The 15,974-nt window shown below is 40.6% G+C and overlaps 1 protein-coding gene across 7 annotated transcripts in view; it reads left to right on the forward strand.

The window, feature by feature from the left end:
* coro2aa (coronin 2Aa) overlaps positions 1–15,974 on the forward strand; it is a 50,080-nt gene that overhangs the window by 17,302 nt on the left and 16,804 nt on the right. For 2 of the 7 annotated variants that reach the window (XM_054778510.1, XM_054778511.1), the window contains exons 2-4: positions 511–625; positions 817–886; positions 15,405–15,605. In XM_054778510.1, the coding sequence (XP_054634485.1) occupies positions 15,405–15,605 (201 nt within the window). In that variant the 5' untranslated portion in view covers positions 511–625; positions 817–886. Of the gene's footprint in view, positions 1–510; positions 626–693; positions 887–5,499; positions 6,036–15,404; positions 15,606–15,974 lie in introns of those variants that run through there. The other 5 variants (XM_054778509.1, XM_054778512.1, XM_054778508.1 and 2 more) reach the window with 4 other exon arrangements.

Consider the following 15,974-nt stretch of genomic DNA (forward strand, 5'->3'; position numbering starts at 1 on the left):
ACTGTGGGCAGTCTAAGGCGCACCTGTGCACTAATCATGGTGTCTAATCAGCATCTCGATATGGCACACCTGTGTGGTGGGATGGATTATCTCAGCAAAGGAGAAGTGCTCACTATCACAGATTTAGACAGATTTGGGAACAATATTTGAGAGAAATGGTGATATTGTGTATGTGGAAAAAGTTTTAGATCTTTGCGTTCATCTCGTAAAAAATGGAAGCAAAAACAAAAGTGTTGCGTTTATATTTTTGTTGAGTGTTGTAGACATAATACAATAATACAATAAATCCACTTAGAAGGAAAAAGGTGAAGTGCATGATTGACACATTATTCACAGGCCACATTTGGCCCCCGGGCCTTGAGTTTGTCACCCAGTTGAGAATGACATTCAGTGAAATTCCCATCTTTATCTCAGACCAACAGCAATTTTGCAATTAATAAGTCAAGCACTAAACTACTGAAGGTACTTGAGTGCATTTTTGCTCCAACTTGCTTTTTATTTGTTTTATAGACTGCATGTCCGAATCTGACATAAAGAGTTGCGCAACAAGGACGTCTGATTTACAGATGCACTGAGGAATCCTGATTGAGCAAACTAAGGAGGAGTGGGAGCGGCCAAAGAGAGGGTGCGTCAAATATACCTGCTCCCTCCCTCGCTCCCTCCCCTGGTGGGGAGTGTACACACTCCTCCTTGCTTGTTCACACATGCGCTTGCCTTCATGCTGCACATACACCATCTCCTCTCTTCTGCTGTGTAGTTATTAGTCACCGTGCTGGAGATAAATTCAATGTTCCTTTTTTCCCCCCCACATCCCAGAGACATAACAGTTTGTCCCTCAAGGATCCTTCCTGCTGATCCTCCCCAGTGACGAGGCACTCTGGTCAGGGTGAGTGATCAACTCCTTTCATGTCCTGATGTGACAGGTCAGTGTGTGGAATTTGGCATTCAGTATTGATCTTTTATTCGAGTGCAGTTTTCACCCCCCCCCAGGGGCATGAGTCAAACTCTAGCATGTGTGACAGGCTTGGACAAGATGAAACACAGTTATGTCATCCCAACTTTTGCAGCCTGCATATTTATTCCTAAAAACGGACCTTCTTTTAAATGTCCTGATTGCTCCAACTTGTGCATGTGGTTGCTCACCTTCTAACATAAATACAGTATAAAGCTCCTGTCTGTTTAAGTTCAAATGAAGCTCAAGCGTCTTCATGACAATTACATCATCCGTGGTCCTTTTTGTCAAGCCGTCTTTAGCCACTAATGGCCACTTTTGGTGGCATCCACCCTTTTCAAGATGTGATTTGTGGCCTGTTTGAGGACTTACCTCCGCTTTCTCATGTCAAGTTTCTCCATAAAATACACAACACAGGCCTGAAATCATGTTGGCACATTCACTGGCGTGTTGATTAATTTTATCTTATATGAGTGGTGCAGTTTGCCAGCAATCTAAGAAAGCTATTCCACTCTCCATACCAACAGGGGACGGCCTAGTACCTCACCTATGTGCAAGAAACATCAAATACTGGAACATCAAAAGTTTGAACACAAGCCATTCCAAGATGCTGGATGATATCCACTTAGTTCATATTTTGAAACAATATTCTAATCAGTTAACTCAAGTGTAAAAATAAGTTTGTTCCACCCTCCAGACCCATAGGGGGCAGCATATTACCTCACCAATCATAGGAAATGATGTACAGTGGAACCACAAAATGTCCAACATAATCCTTTCCAGGATGCTGGTTGGCAACCGATGTGTTCATATTTTGAAAAATAGGAAACTTATCAGTTCATTCAAGTGGAAAAAAAGTTGAAACACTATGAAATCTAACTTCCAGATCAACAGGGGGCAGCATAATACCTCACCTATTATGAGACAATACAGTATGTGTCACGATTTGGTGGAGCTGTTGAATGCTTGACTCCAAGTATGCAGAGACAGAGGCAGCAGCTTGCACATAAAAGTCTTTTAATTATGGAGGTGCAGGTACGCACAGTTGTGCAGGAACAAACAACAAAAGTCGACAAAGGAAAAAGGCTCTGTGACAACAAACAGTAGACTTGGCAGTAACAACGAGTAAGGAGAGTCAATGAACCAGCACCGTATGTATAGTGGAACATCTTAATGTTGAACAGTCTTTTTCGGAACGCTCGATGACATCAGATTTGTTCGTATTTTGAACAATGGGAAATAATCAGTTAATTCAATGAAAAAATAAGTTAACCACTATGAATTCTACCCTCCAGACAATCAGTGGGCAGCATAATATACTGTATGTATGGCCTATTAGTAAGAAACAATGCACAGTGGATCCACTAGTATGGAGCACCATCCTTTCCAGGATGCTTGTCAACCTCCGAAGTAATAATAAGTTCATTCATATTTAAAAATAAATTAGCCACTGTTAATCCCACTTTGCAGGGGGGGTAGGGGTGGAGTGGGGCCAGCATATTATGCATATTACCTCACCTATTATAGGACAAGACTTAATGTCGGACACAATCCTTTCCAGGATGCTGTTTGACATCTGATTTGTTCATACATTAAAACAGTATTTGCCATGGGAAAGAATCAGTTCATTCAAGTGAAAAAAGAAGGTAACCACTATGAATTGAAACAACATATAGCGGAGCTTCTGAACACTGAACACAATCCTTTCCAGAGTGCTGGTTGACATTGGATTTGTTTATATTTTGAAGCAACATGTCCCATTGGAAATAATCACTTAAATCAAGTTTTAAAATAACTTTGCCACTGTTAATATCCATTCAGCCATCTTCTATGCCGCTTATTCTCACTAGGGTGGCCGATATGCTGGAGCCTTCAGGCGAGAGGCGGGGTACACCCTGGACTGGTCGCCGGCCAATCGCAGGCCATATATTGACAAACAACCATTCATACCTATGGTCAATTTAGAGAATTTGATAAATGATGTCTGTCTCCTCCCGAGGAACATTGCAGTATTACAAGTCAAGACAGTCAAACACATTATGAGAGAATTGTTATAAATAAGGATGAAACATGCTTATAATCGTTTGTTTTGATCTGTCTTTGTTTACTCTGTTGGTTTATCCTGCTACAGCAGCCTAGAGATGGACGGAGTTGTGTGCTTAATTCAGTAGAAAATAGTCTGAACTGATTCAATAGACAGTAGTTTTGACTTTCTGATTGATCCCTGCTGCATACCTGTGTTATAGTTTGTTTTCCAAAGAAAACCAAAAGCTAATTTTGTAATAATAACCCTTAAATGCCAGTTAAAACTGAATAGTCACACTGTGTGAGTGCATAGTTGTTTTTAGCTGTAAAAGCCACAATACTAAAGTCCATGTGTAGTTTTAGTGTGTATTGACATATGCCAATCATGCTATCTGCACCCTGCCCACCTCACTCACTCCTGTATATGTTAATCATTAAATCCATTCGTCTGTTCTTGAAGCCTGTAAAACACACCACACAACTGTAAAGGATTTGCAGTATCTATGCACAGATAAAGGTGGACGCAACAAGTTATTCATTTATGATCAAAGACTGAAACCATTCTCCATGAAGAAGATTTTACATGGCAACAACTTTTTCCTGTCCAAAACATTTGAAAATGAGGCTCAAAAAGTAAATAACATTTTTGTGTGGGAGCATTTGTGCTTAGAATGCTTGTTTACTGCGTCACATAGCATTTCTTTACAAAACAACACCGCCAAGTAATGGCCTAGCAGGCACATAGCAGCGTTTTTAGTAGTTTTTGTAGGTCAGCTATGAAACTCGAACAAAAACATTGCAATTTTTACATCTTCGTACATACCTAATACCTTAAAAAATTTCTGTAACAGTAGATCGGGCGTTTATTTGTTTGTGCCTTTTACACAGAACCCAGCAAAGGTGAGATAAACAATTGCTTTTAACACATCAAAAAATAAAAAAATAATTACAATATAGCGTAAAAATTGAAAAAAAAAAAGTTTTTTGCTTGAAATATCACAAGTAGTTTAATACAGTGGAACCTGAGTTAGCGTCATTAATCAAACCAAACATACGCTACGTGAATCCATTTTTTCCCTGAGAAATAATCCAAACACAATTGATTTGTTCTGTCTTAACAAAAATCTTAACAAAGCACTTTTTAAGAGTTTTATATGCAGCAAACAATTCTAAATGCATATAGATGAGGAATGAAAGGGATGAATGACCATTTAATCACACTTTTACCTTGATTGTTGAAAAAGATGGCAATGTGGCAATGAGATCCGCTCAACCACCACCTTTGCATTCTGCTATGAGTTCTTTCTTGAAATCAGTAGTGTTTCTCAATTTCAAAATGCTGCCGTTTGCAACTTTCTTTGCCTCCACTGTGGCTATTTTGCAACTGTGATCAATAACAAACGCAGAGACTTGTGTTAGATAGCAAAGTACTACAGAGTCAACCGCTGATGACATCATAGACAGGCGACGGTGCTGGCGAACAATGACTTCCATTGCCTGTTTACAGTTCATAGCATGCTAACGGGCTAGGTTTTAGTTTTGTGATACAAACATGCTACAAGTTACAGTTGGACTCACTGCAGTGGATTAAGAACACAAATTTTTTGCGTAACCGAAAAATATGCTAACCACGGTTCCACTGCACCAGTTTCTGTATTAACACATAAGTACTGTTTTTGTTGTTGTGGTAGTCAACTCCAGCATGGAGTGACATGAATTGACATGAATGGATACTTTATGAGAGTACAGTACTCCCTAGTTTATCCCTTGTTTATCGCAGTTCCAGCTCGACCATGGGAAGTGAATTTCCGCAAAGTTGGATTCAATATTAATAAACAAAATATTTTCGTAGTTAGACCATAGAAAACCTGTTTATGACTTTTTAATTCCGGATTTTAACATTATTAGAGCCATGTAGACATGAAATAACACCCTAATAGTGACTTTTACGCTCCTATTATCCTTTGTTTACTTCACATTGCGCATGCTATGGGATGCCGCCATGCAGCCAGCACAGCAAGCTACCGAGCTAACTAGTTAGCCTCTCCAATTTACTTAGTCCAAGTAAATTTCAAACAGAGTTTGGAAGAAGGACAAAGAATCCAAAAATGTACCACTTCCAGGAGGAGTGAGAGGAGAACCTTTTTTTCATTCGACCTCAGCCATGGCATGTCGGCTCGGCTCTGCTGGCTCAGCAGCCGATTTCCATGCAGTGTGAAAGAAAATGTAATGTCTCACATCATGTCTCATAACATTCCTGCAATGCTGAGTGACCAGAATACTACATATAACTTGTCTTTCAATATTTCTGTCTAATAATAGGCCATAGCCAACCACGAAACATTGGTCATTCATGAATTAAGTTATTATTTCTTGAAAAATCTAGATATAGTGAGGGGGTGATATTCGAATCGCGATATAGCCGGGGATGACTGTAATCGATATTCATTTGATACTCCTATGAAATATCGATACTACAGAATCTGTTTGCCCATCACTACCTAGTACTACAACCAATGGCGGAAAATTGTCGGATCGACTTCATCCCCCGATTATGTGTCAGTGCCGTTGATACAGATCAGTACAAAAAGTAAAAAATTAAAAATGCCCCCTTTTCTGTGCAGTGTGAAATGGGCTGTAGAGTCAAGCGGTGACAAGCTTTTGGATTACATGTGTATCTTTTATCCAATTAGAAAAGGTCAAGACTGTAAAAGTAGGATTAACGGGTCTCTGCATCTAATGACCTTCACGTGAACCCCTTCCCCTCTGTAACTCATCCTGGCACGAACGTCCCTCCTTTAAAGTCCACTGTTTGAGACCTTTCCCCTACCCTTTCACCCGTCTGTCCACCTTGGAAGTAGGTGACACGGTGGCAGAAATCCCCGCTGTGATCCTATTACACGGAATAGAGCTGTCATCTGTGTATGACAAGCCTCGACACACTGCAGTTTCACTCGCAGCGTCGCACTTTCGCACTTTCACCGGGGAGGAAAGGAAGTTTTGGATTATTAGGTCGCTGTTGTTTGGATAAGACGTCCTGGCAGACAATTGGATTGAGGTACTGACGGATGGATTCTTAAGTAACCCATATGTTGACATCTCTGCTAAACTTTGAACTGTGGCGCAAAGAGGGGAGTGGCCGCCTGTTACCTACAAGATATCTTACTTGCTATAGAATATGCTCCATAGACACACAAGAACGAATAAACACACAGTCTCTTCCTTGATTGTTTTATCAGCAACTAAAATAAGCCAGACATGGTCAAACATAGTCCCATAAATGGATACATCAAGGACTTACGCTGTCAGTGTGGTCTTTTTGATCAGCTGCAAGCTTTGTGGTAAAAATAGACACTTTATTTTTTGTGTTTTCATCATTCACTACCGCCTGGATGTCAGGCTGGATGCCCAATGCTACGTACCAGCTGGAACATCCAAGCATCTGTGCCCTGATTTATATCTATTTATGCTATCGTATACATATACAATGGGGTGTCCTAATTTTTGTTTGTGTAAGCTTACTAGATCGGAACCGCTGCACACAAAAGGGAGAAAATTTGTCAAGACATGCACCCCAACTTTGTTGCCTGTGCTATTATTTTTCTGACACATACCACATGGGCAGTGTTATTGAACCCCAAAGTTGGACTGACTTGAAAGTTCTCACACAGCTCTATAAAATATCCACTGTAACTTTAGCCAAGCCACCACTAAATTTGGTACACGCGTTAAGTCAGGGGTGTCCAAACTTTTTCCACCAAAGGCCACATACTAAAAAGTCATAGGATGCGGGGGCCACTATATTTGTATAAATATATTTTTTAAAAAGATTAAACAAAACGTACAGTATAAACAGACAAAGCTTTATTATTTATTAACAGTGTCAGTATTAAAGCTTTTTTATTTTACATAGTGCCTTAAGCTCTATTTTCCACATTTTATTTTCTTTAATTTTATTTCTACTATGTGCAGCGCCCAATAAAAAAAGGAGCCGCAGGCTGCAAAGGGGCCCCCAGACTGCACTTTGGACACCCCAGGTTTAAATGAAGAATGAAGAAATGTGGTCTACTAAAAACATTGGTTTGTAACTGTTAAGCATCCATGCACTGACTGCTTATTAATGTATGAGTTAATGATATGCATTTTACATAAAAAAGTGGACATGTATTGCTTTCGTTGCTCAAAGCATGCAACCTGTCAGTGTCATGTGTTGTATGCTTTTTGGATAACAAGAAGAACTTTTGTCTACACCTGTGAGTACCTTTCCCCAATTCTCAGCAAAGCACGCCTGTCCATGATTAATACATGATGGATACATATGAGATTTATATCTACATACGAACAAGGCGTGGGTCACGTCTGAAAAAGTCAGAATTGTACTGTTCACACTGACATGAGAAAGTAAGATACAGGTGCAACGCGTTATCTCGGCTTATTAGTGCCAAGCCAAGCTTCTCTGTTTAGACAAATTAGCACTGTACATACCAGCCTTCGTCTGGACTTGGCACGCCTTCCACCGGATTGAGCCATCGCCTGGTGGCAGGGGAATAATGTTGTCCACAGATTCAGCTTCAAGGAAACATATCCACGCATAGGGTCTCTTTGGTTCCTCCATTTCTGGTTAACCTGAACAATTTTATGCTATGATCATTTTCCTTGTGGAGACTCTGCCTTATTCTTCAATACAGTAGCTCCACCTAGTGTTTAAACTATCCATCCATCTTCTATGCCTCTTATCCTCACTAGGGTCACGGGTATGCTGGAGCCTATTCCAGCTGACTTTGGGCGAGTGTTTAAACCAGGGGTGTCAAACTCGTGCCATGGAGGGCCGAGACACTGCAGGTTTTCTTTCCAGCCAGTCACTAAAGCAAGTGATTTTAATGATCAACACCTTCAGTTTGAGGGAAGGAGCTCATCAATTAAATCACCTGCTGAAGAAACTGGTTGGAGAGAAAACCTGCAGCGTCTCGGCCCTCCAGGGCACGAGTTTGACACATGTGTTTTAAACTATGAAGTACAAAGCATTTAAGCACATATTGTGTGTGGGCCATAGTCAATTATATTTTTAGACTTTGATACAAGCCAGTTAAAAATGGATGGCAGGCCGCATTTGGCCCACAGGCTGTAGTTTGGACACCCCTGCCTTAAGTGGACTGACAAGCACATGTCTGTAAAATTTTGATTGTTAAAAAAAACAAAAAACGGCGCAGGCATTTATCAAAACATCTTTGCAGGGACACGAGCGGGACTTGACAGCTAATTACATTATACACCGAGAAACGAAAGAAAAATGGAATAAACAATAAAATGTCAGCAAAAAAGTGGGGGGAAGGGGGGGGGGGGGGGGGGGGGGGGGATAGAGGTCCTGAGCCGACAACTGCAAGTGTTCCTAAACTTTTGGAGGGGAGTGTACAGTACATATTAATACACAGTATGTAATAATATATATACATATTATCATTTCTAAATTATACACTGAGAGATTAAAGAAAAATGTACAAACAAATGACATGAACAAGCAGTTAATGACATTTGAATGCATTTTTTTTTTTTTTTTTTTTTTTTTTTGCAAATACCCGTATGTATGTGGGTATAGCGTCAATAATCCTGAGGCCAAGATGTGCCTGGCATCTTAGCTTTCTACCACCTTGGCAGCCTGTCTGCTCTTGTAAGCCTGTGCTGTTGATTATAGGAGCCAAGTGCTGCAATAGATGATTGCACTGAAGCTTACTGAGCTTTGCCGCCAGGCTGTAAAGTAGTTTTCTGTGTTTTGTGAATGGAGTCAGTAGCCTTGCTGTCGTTTGGATATATTCAAATAATGGTGTTGCTTTTATTGTGTACTGGAGCAGGTGGCATCTCTTTTTGCAAGACTTAAAAACTCAACAAGTTATTTTCACAAAGGACTGCGTGGAAGACATGGCTGCAATGTTCCTGTGTGGATATAAAATGCAGTGCTATCACTGCACTGGATTCCCACGTGTTACACATGTTAACACGGCGAGGATGCTTCTTACCTGCAGGGCGTAAAGAATAGTGTTGGCGTGAGCGAAACATTCCTGTGTCTCAATGGTGGCCTTAAGGCAGAAGGTGATAGATGAGAGCGGAAACTGAGAGGTGGAGCCACACAATCCTCACTCTTATTATTATTTATATTTTGGCTAGCCTTTTTGATGGCCATCCTTAAAATCAGCAGGTTTCCTGTCATAGAGAGGATCTTTGGTTATTTTTGCTGTTGGTGCTTTAAAACAGCGAAGTGCCGCTGTCATATAAAGGATCTTTGACTTGGGCTGTTGCACCTTAAAAACCACAGCTCGCTCTTGTGAAATAGAGGATCTTTGTCTGGCATTTTCACTGGACATTCTTAGTAGAGTGCTCCTATCGGGTCTTTGATTGTTTTTATACTGTAGTTGGTGCTTAAAAACACCAAAGCTCTCCTGTCTAATAGAGGAACTTTGACTTGTGTCTTTGCAGGAAGCCCTTACTGTATAAACAGTAACTTGCTTTTGTCATATAGAGCATCTTTGACTAGCATTTTTGCAGTAGGTGTTTAACAACAGCACAGGGCTCCTTTTGAATATCTTTGCAGGTGCTCCTTAAAAACAACAAAGTGCTCCTGTCATATAGAGAGAGAGCAGTGGTTCTCAACTGCTTTGGCTGGGGGACCCATCATCACCCTTCATTGACCAGTGACGAACCAAATTGTGGAAATTGTTTAACCTGAACTTCTCGCATATCTTATTTATTGAGTAAATTACCTTTTTTAAAACTGCAATTTTTAAATGTAAAAAGACTGCAACGGTTATGCGGTTGCCTTGAGGGCGCTGACGGTTGACCATGTTGCAAGCATTATATCCCGCCCTCTGCTCCAAGCATGTGAGGTGCTCCCCAGGTAACACACACATGCACAGGAACCTTTGCTGAGCGCTGGTGGTGTCATTTTGAGCCATTTTCAAACAGTCCATTTAATGAATACATTAAAGTGCCGTTTGAATTTGAGGATATAACAATATAACAACTTTTCATGATCATTTCTGGAACCATACATTTTATCCACAAATTGAAAAGTGATTTGAAGAAAAAGTTTGTGGAAAGGTTTTCAGCACATGTTATATCTGGGGAGTTGAATCAGCATTTGCACATACAGGTAGACCTGGATGAGAAGTTAAACAAGAAGGTAAAAATCAAGCTACACTCAGTAGGTACATTTAATAATAATAGGAGAACCATTGCTTCGGTAGACTGCCCCTCTGTCTGGGCAAATAAATCGAATTGGGCATTAAACAGTACCGCTATACAATGCCTGGTGGTCTTCATCGTGAGTGGAATTCCCCCACGTAACACAACGTGAGCTTTTGCTTTATTTCACGCTGTTCTCCAGGAGAGATCTAGCTATCTAGCTGTGTGTCAGATTGACGGCGCATTAAGTCCACGCTCGATGTCTTTCCCCTCCCGCTCAAGTTTGACCAAGTCGCCCATAAACATGGCACGCACCTTGTGCTGGCGAAAGTGATTAGCACAGATGCGAGATGAGTTCACAGACATAAATGGGTCACGACCAACCAGATGAGAATCACTGTATACTAGCATTATTGCTGGGCATGCTTAAAAACAGCACAGTGCTTCTGTCATATAGAGCAGTGATTCTCAGCTGGTTTTTGGTAGAGGAGCTGTTATCAGTGGATCACGTGGTCTTTGTCCAAAAAAATAGTGTAATGACCTGATGTCCATGAACCCAGCTATACAGTATGTCTGATGGAGAAGAATGTGGCATAAAGCGAAAGCCCATGTTTGTGTTACATGGGGGAATTCTGCTCAGAGCAGGAAGAGGGTGAGATATAATGCTTGCAACACGGTCAAAAGATAGTGCCCTGTAGGCAGCCACGTAACTGTGGCAAACGGTCTTTTTTACATAAAAAAAGTAAATAAACGTTATTTATTAAATAAATAAATAAGATATTTGAGAAGTTTATGTTAAAAAATGTCCACAATTTGGGTCTCCGCTTGTCACTGAAGGGTGACGGTGGGTCCCGCAGCCAAACCAGTTGAGAACCACCTACAGTATATAGAGCAGGGGTCTCAAACTCGCGGTCCGCGGGCCATTTGCGGCCCACCAAATTGTATCTTGTGGCCCGCGACTAGACATCAAAGAGTGGTATAACTGCAGTCCGCAACATCCGGGCGATCTCAGTGTTACTTCCATACTTACAGGGGCAAGTAAACACCAACACTGAACTAACAGTGGTGTTATCACATGGATGTATTGTGAATTGTATCGTATCGTGAGGCACCCTGACATTCCCAGCCCTACTCCCAATACTCGATGTGGCCCAGCCTCACCCAGACTCTACCCCCACTGGCCCCCAGTGAAATTGAGTTTGAGACCCATGATATAGAGGATCTTCGACTTACATTTTTGCATTGCGTCCTTAAAAACAGCAAAGAACTCCTAGAGGATCTTTGAATAGTGTTGTTGCAGTTTGTCCTTAACAACAGCGGAGTGTTCCTAAGTAATGATGAGGGTTTTATTTGACAGCTGTGATTGGTATCGGTGTATTTTCCAAACCCATTGCTTTGCCAAAGAATCTGTATTGTTATGGTTTAGTATCACCCAGGAAGTATTTAAGGTGATTTTTAGGCAGTTGTTTGTTTTGACCAGCTTGTCCTTGTCAAGTCTTTCCATGTAAGCATCTGCTCTGTCTCATTTTTGTGTCTTGTCCATCAAGTGTATTCATAAGTAATGAGCAGGCAGGCAGCAGGCAGACATGCTGGCTCGGCAGCCTTCATCCCAGCGGACCACACTCACTTATCTCACACATTCATGACATATGCATCCAATACTTCTCTTCTTGGAAATGTCTTGTGACTACTGGGTAGTGACGTGATTGTATTACCTTTGTCTGGCTGAATGACTGATTGAATTAGTAGAAATAACAATCAAATTTGTATGAAAAGTTAATTACAGGTCAGACACTGAAAGGACGCATGATGGTTTTAAGTATGATTATGACCACAAATATCTTAATAAGACAGAAAAACATGTATCTAATATTTCTAAAGATGGAACATGGCATCATACTTTCTGTTTAGGAAGCCACAGCAGCCTGGAGGTTTTCCACTAAGCTGTGCTTGTCATTTAGATGAACGATTTCAGTGCAAAAAGTGAAATCTAAGCAAGCTTAAATACCTGAAATAGGATCGGGATCGGCTGCCCATCCACTGTATTTTGAAGATCGGATAATATCGGCTTCCGCCACGAGATCGGGCCAATCTGGTTGCCGTATAACGTTTGTAAATCTGGACCACGGTCCAGTATAGTAGGCGCGGTAATGTGCGTCAAAGCTGGTTGCTACTCGACTCCCGCCACCCGCAAGAAGAAGAAAACGCAACAACACCATGCAGACATGTCTACAGTGTATCGTAGTTTCACATTGGATATTTGTCTCCGTTACTACAGCTGTAGTTCCCCCTCACTGTGGCTGGACTGCTGTGTCATGGTGTAGGGAGCTTGCACGGAAATTGCTGCTCTAACCGCTGGTTGTAATGAATACATTACTATTGAAGAGAGTTTGTTAAAAAAAAAAAAAAAGTTAGATTTTCTAAATCACACCACAAATTGATCTATAACCATTTCAAATGTAAATAAATCTAAAAGTATTTCGCAAGCCCATTTTTTCCAATTGTATCTTTTATTGGATGGACTTTTATTGGATCTTTTTTATTGAATTAGGGACCTGACTCAGACGTTTGTTCCAAAAGGCAAACAATATTGTTGGTCATGCTGTTGTAAAAAAAAAGTAAATTCAGCGATACTTTGGTTGCATTATTTTTAATTCTTTGAAGAGCTATTTTCATAACTATATTCAATTCCAAAAATTCATGCTTATGATTTTTAAAAAAAAGGATCGGATCGGCAAGACTATAAAAAAAATTGGATCAGCTCGTAAGACAAAAAATGTGGATCGGGACATCCCTAACTTCCAATGTAGGACCAGTTTCTTATTTTATGCAATATGCAGTCATACCTCGTCACATTGTGGTTCCTATTTCGCAGCTTCTATGATGGTTTTTCAAACATATATTAATTAATAAATGATGCTGTTTTGTGGTTGAATGCAACCTATTATTAGTAACAAAAAATGACCAAATGAACTAAAATACAAATACAAAGAATTAAGACGCCACATTAAAACTCTGAATGTAGTATTCTACATTGGTCACTAGGTGTCAATAAATGCTTGGTGAGACACACACCAGACTTGATCGCTGGAACAACAGGCTTTGCAAGCGTAAATTATCTCACAACCGGAACAATAATAATAATAATGATAACAATCATAATAACAACACTGTCTACTGTCGTGGCCATAATCCAGTTAAAACTCAACTCTGAACCCCCAACATCACTTCCTGTCCACGCATCCAGAAGACATTTATTGCAACACACACAAGCATGGGTCTTATTTATGACTTAAATAATTTTTTTTTCTATGATTATGTCTACTATATCAGGAAATACCAATGTAAAGATGACTATATGGGTGTTATTTCATGTTTGGAGAGCTCTATTAATGTTTAAAGCTGCGTTTAGAAGATCGTGAACAGGTTTTCTATGCTCAAGCTATGAAAATGTATTATTTTTGGGATGCTCCGATCAGAGTGTTTTCCTGACGATTCCTGTACCAATCATCCAGAACTGAAATCGGCCGTTACCGATCATATGGATTAATTAGGAGACTTTGGATGTGCGAGTACATTGGTGGAGCCCTAGCAGGACTTCCAAGTAAGCGAACCCGGTGTCTTCCACTGCTGAGAAAGGCTGGTCTTCTCATCCGATGAATTCAATTATTTTTCGAGTGATTAGCTTTAGCCTTCCGGCTGTCACGCACATACTGGCGAGTGTCCACATGGCTGCATTAGCTGCCGTTTGACTGATGATCATACCGTGAGCCTCGAAACTTGCCATACTCAAGATTCGTCAAGTCTTTGTTTTTCAAATGCCGTATTAAATCAAAGCTTTTTAACATGCTAACCCCGCAAGATAGTTTTTGTGCCATGTGTTGGTAGTTAAGTTCCACACGGCAGACATGATTGTTTTTGTTTTGGCACGCCTGTGCACTGTGAAGGAAAGTGGGAGGAGCACAATGCACAAGACGTTAGGGCGAGGCAATACACTGCACGCATGGATCACTGTGGGCTGCAATAGTACTTGTACTAGCCACAGGCGATCCGGCATATGTCGATTATGTGATTTTTCATGGAAATTGGCCGGTGGCTGATCAATCGGTGCATCGCTATTTTATTTATAAATAAGGAATTCTACTTACTGAAAATTCACATATCACGCTTGGGTCTGGAACCAATTTAACCCTGATAAATGAGGGATTACGGTAATCAAATAAACAAAATAATGGAAACAGCACAAGAAAATTTGACTTGCCAAAACAACATTTTACTTGTTACAAGCACATCAATACTAAGGAAAAATAGCTTTAGAAATCTTATATTTTTGCATTTTTTGTCATTGAAAACATTGTTTTTTCAAATTTAAAGACACATGATAGATAGTATGCTCACCCTGTGCCATGGAACGACATTGAATAAAAGTGGAATGACAACACCACCCTGTGGAACACCACACAACCTTTTCAATGGGAGCACGCCCAAGATCAGCACTTTTCCATACAAACCATGTGTCTGAACGTCAGGGCTCACTGCTTTCATCTTATCCGCTTGTCTTTGTTTGTTTTACATCTTTCACCAGGAAGGCCAACTGTTCCCAAACAGGGGAGCATTTCCAAACTCTGGCTTTTTCCTTGGCACTATCGCTTGCAATGACTCCTGCTAGCCTACGGCTGGGCTGCCCTGTATTGGTTTACGGAGTAGACGGTTGATGATACTGAGAGGCAGTTCTACTTTGTCTTCTTTACTCAGTGTACCGTATTGGAACTCTGTGTCCCTCTGTACAGTGCTGAATGTTCCAAACAATCTGATTAGAAATAGATGTACTGTGTCATCCCTAGTATTTCTTAGTTTTTAGCTGAAAAAGGGTCAAAAGTAATTTTTTACAGTTTATTTCCATAACAGTAGTTTCTGAGCCTGAAAATGTTTTAAAAACATTGAAAACTGTAGCAAATGCGTGTTGTTAAAATCTCTTAAGTGTAATCTGATTTAGAATAGGTATACAGTTTACACCCCTAGTAAATAGTAATAGGAGATGTTGTGGAGTCCTCCTAAGGGCTAAGAAAACATAACCTCCTTGCTGGAGGTAAGAATGTTGCGGGAGAACCACACCCACATGTTTGGAGGCAGTATGTTTTGTCATCGTAGAGCATCTTTGGTTTCACTCCTTTGCTGCATACATTATGACCACTGCGGAACATATCATATCAAGCTAAAAATAACCTTGCTTTCCTTCCCTCCTCCTCAGATGACATGGCGCCCTCAGTACCGCAGCTCCAAGTTCCGGCACGTGTTTGGAAAAGCCGCCGCCAAGGAGAGCTGCTATGACGGCGTGCCCATCACGCGCAGCGTCCAGGACAACAATTTTTGCGCGGCCAACCCTCGCTTCCTGGCCGTCATCACCGAGTGCGCTGGCGGGGGGTCCTTCCTGGTCCTGACGGTCCATCATGTGAGTATATGAAGACTTACCCAAACATGCAATGCAAACGATGGCTTTTTTCAGTGTTGCCGTTGTTGTGTTGAAAGCAATTGTCGCTGTCCGATGAGCATTTTATACATCACTCCTTCTAATCATTTTGATTGGGGGTTGGCGTGTTCCTGTGTGAAATTGCTCGCAATTCCGTCAATATCCTGGGTTCTGCGTAAAAGGCATCGACAAACATTTATTTTGCAGGACCTTTGTGTGAAAATATACTACAGGTTTTATTTTTTTTTATTTGACGTTTTAAATTATTATTTTATTATTTAAATGTATTTGTGTCTTACTTTTTATGTTTGTTTTACTATTATTATTAGTAGTAGTAGTATTAATGATCAA

Source organism: Dunckerocampus dactyliophorus, chromosome 6, assembly GCF_027744805.1.
Source record: "Dunckerocampus dactyliophorus isolate RoL2022-P2 chromosome 6, RoL_Ddac_1.1, whole genome shotgun sequence".
Lineage (NCBI taxonomy): Eukaryota > Metazoa > Chordata > Actinopteri > Syngnathiformes > Syngnathidae > Dunckerocampus > Dunckerocampus dactyliophorus.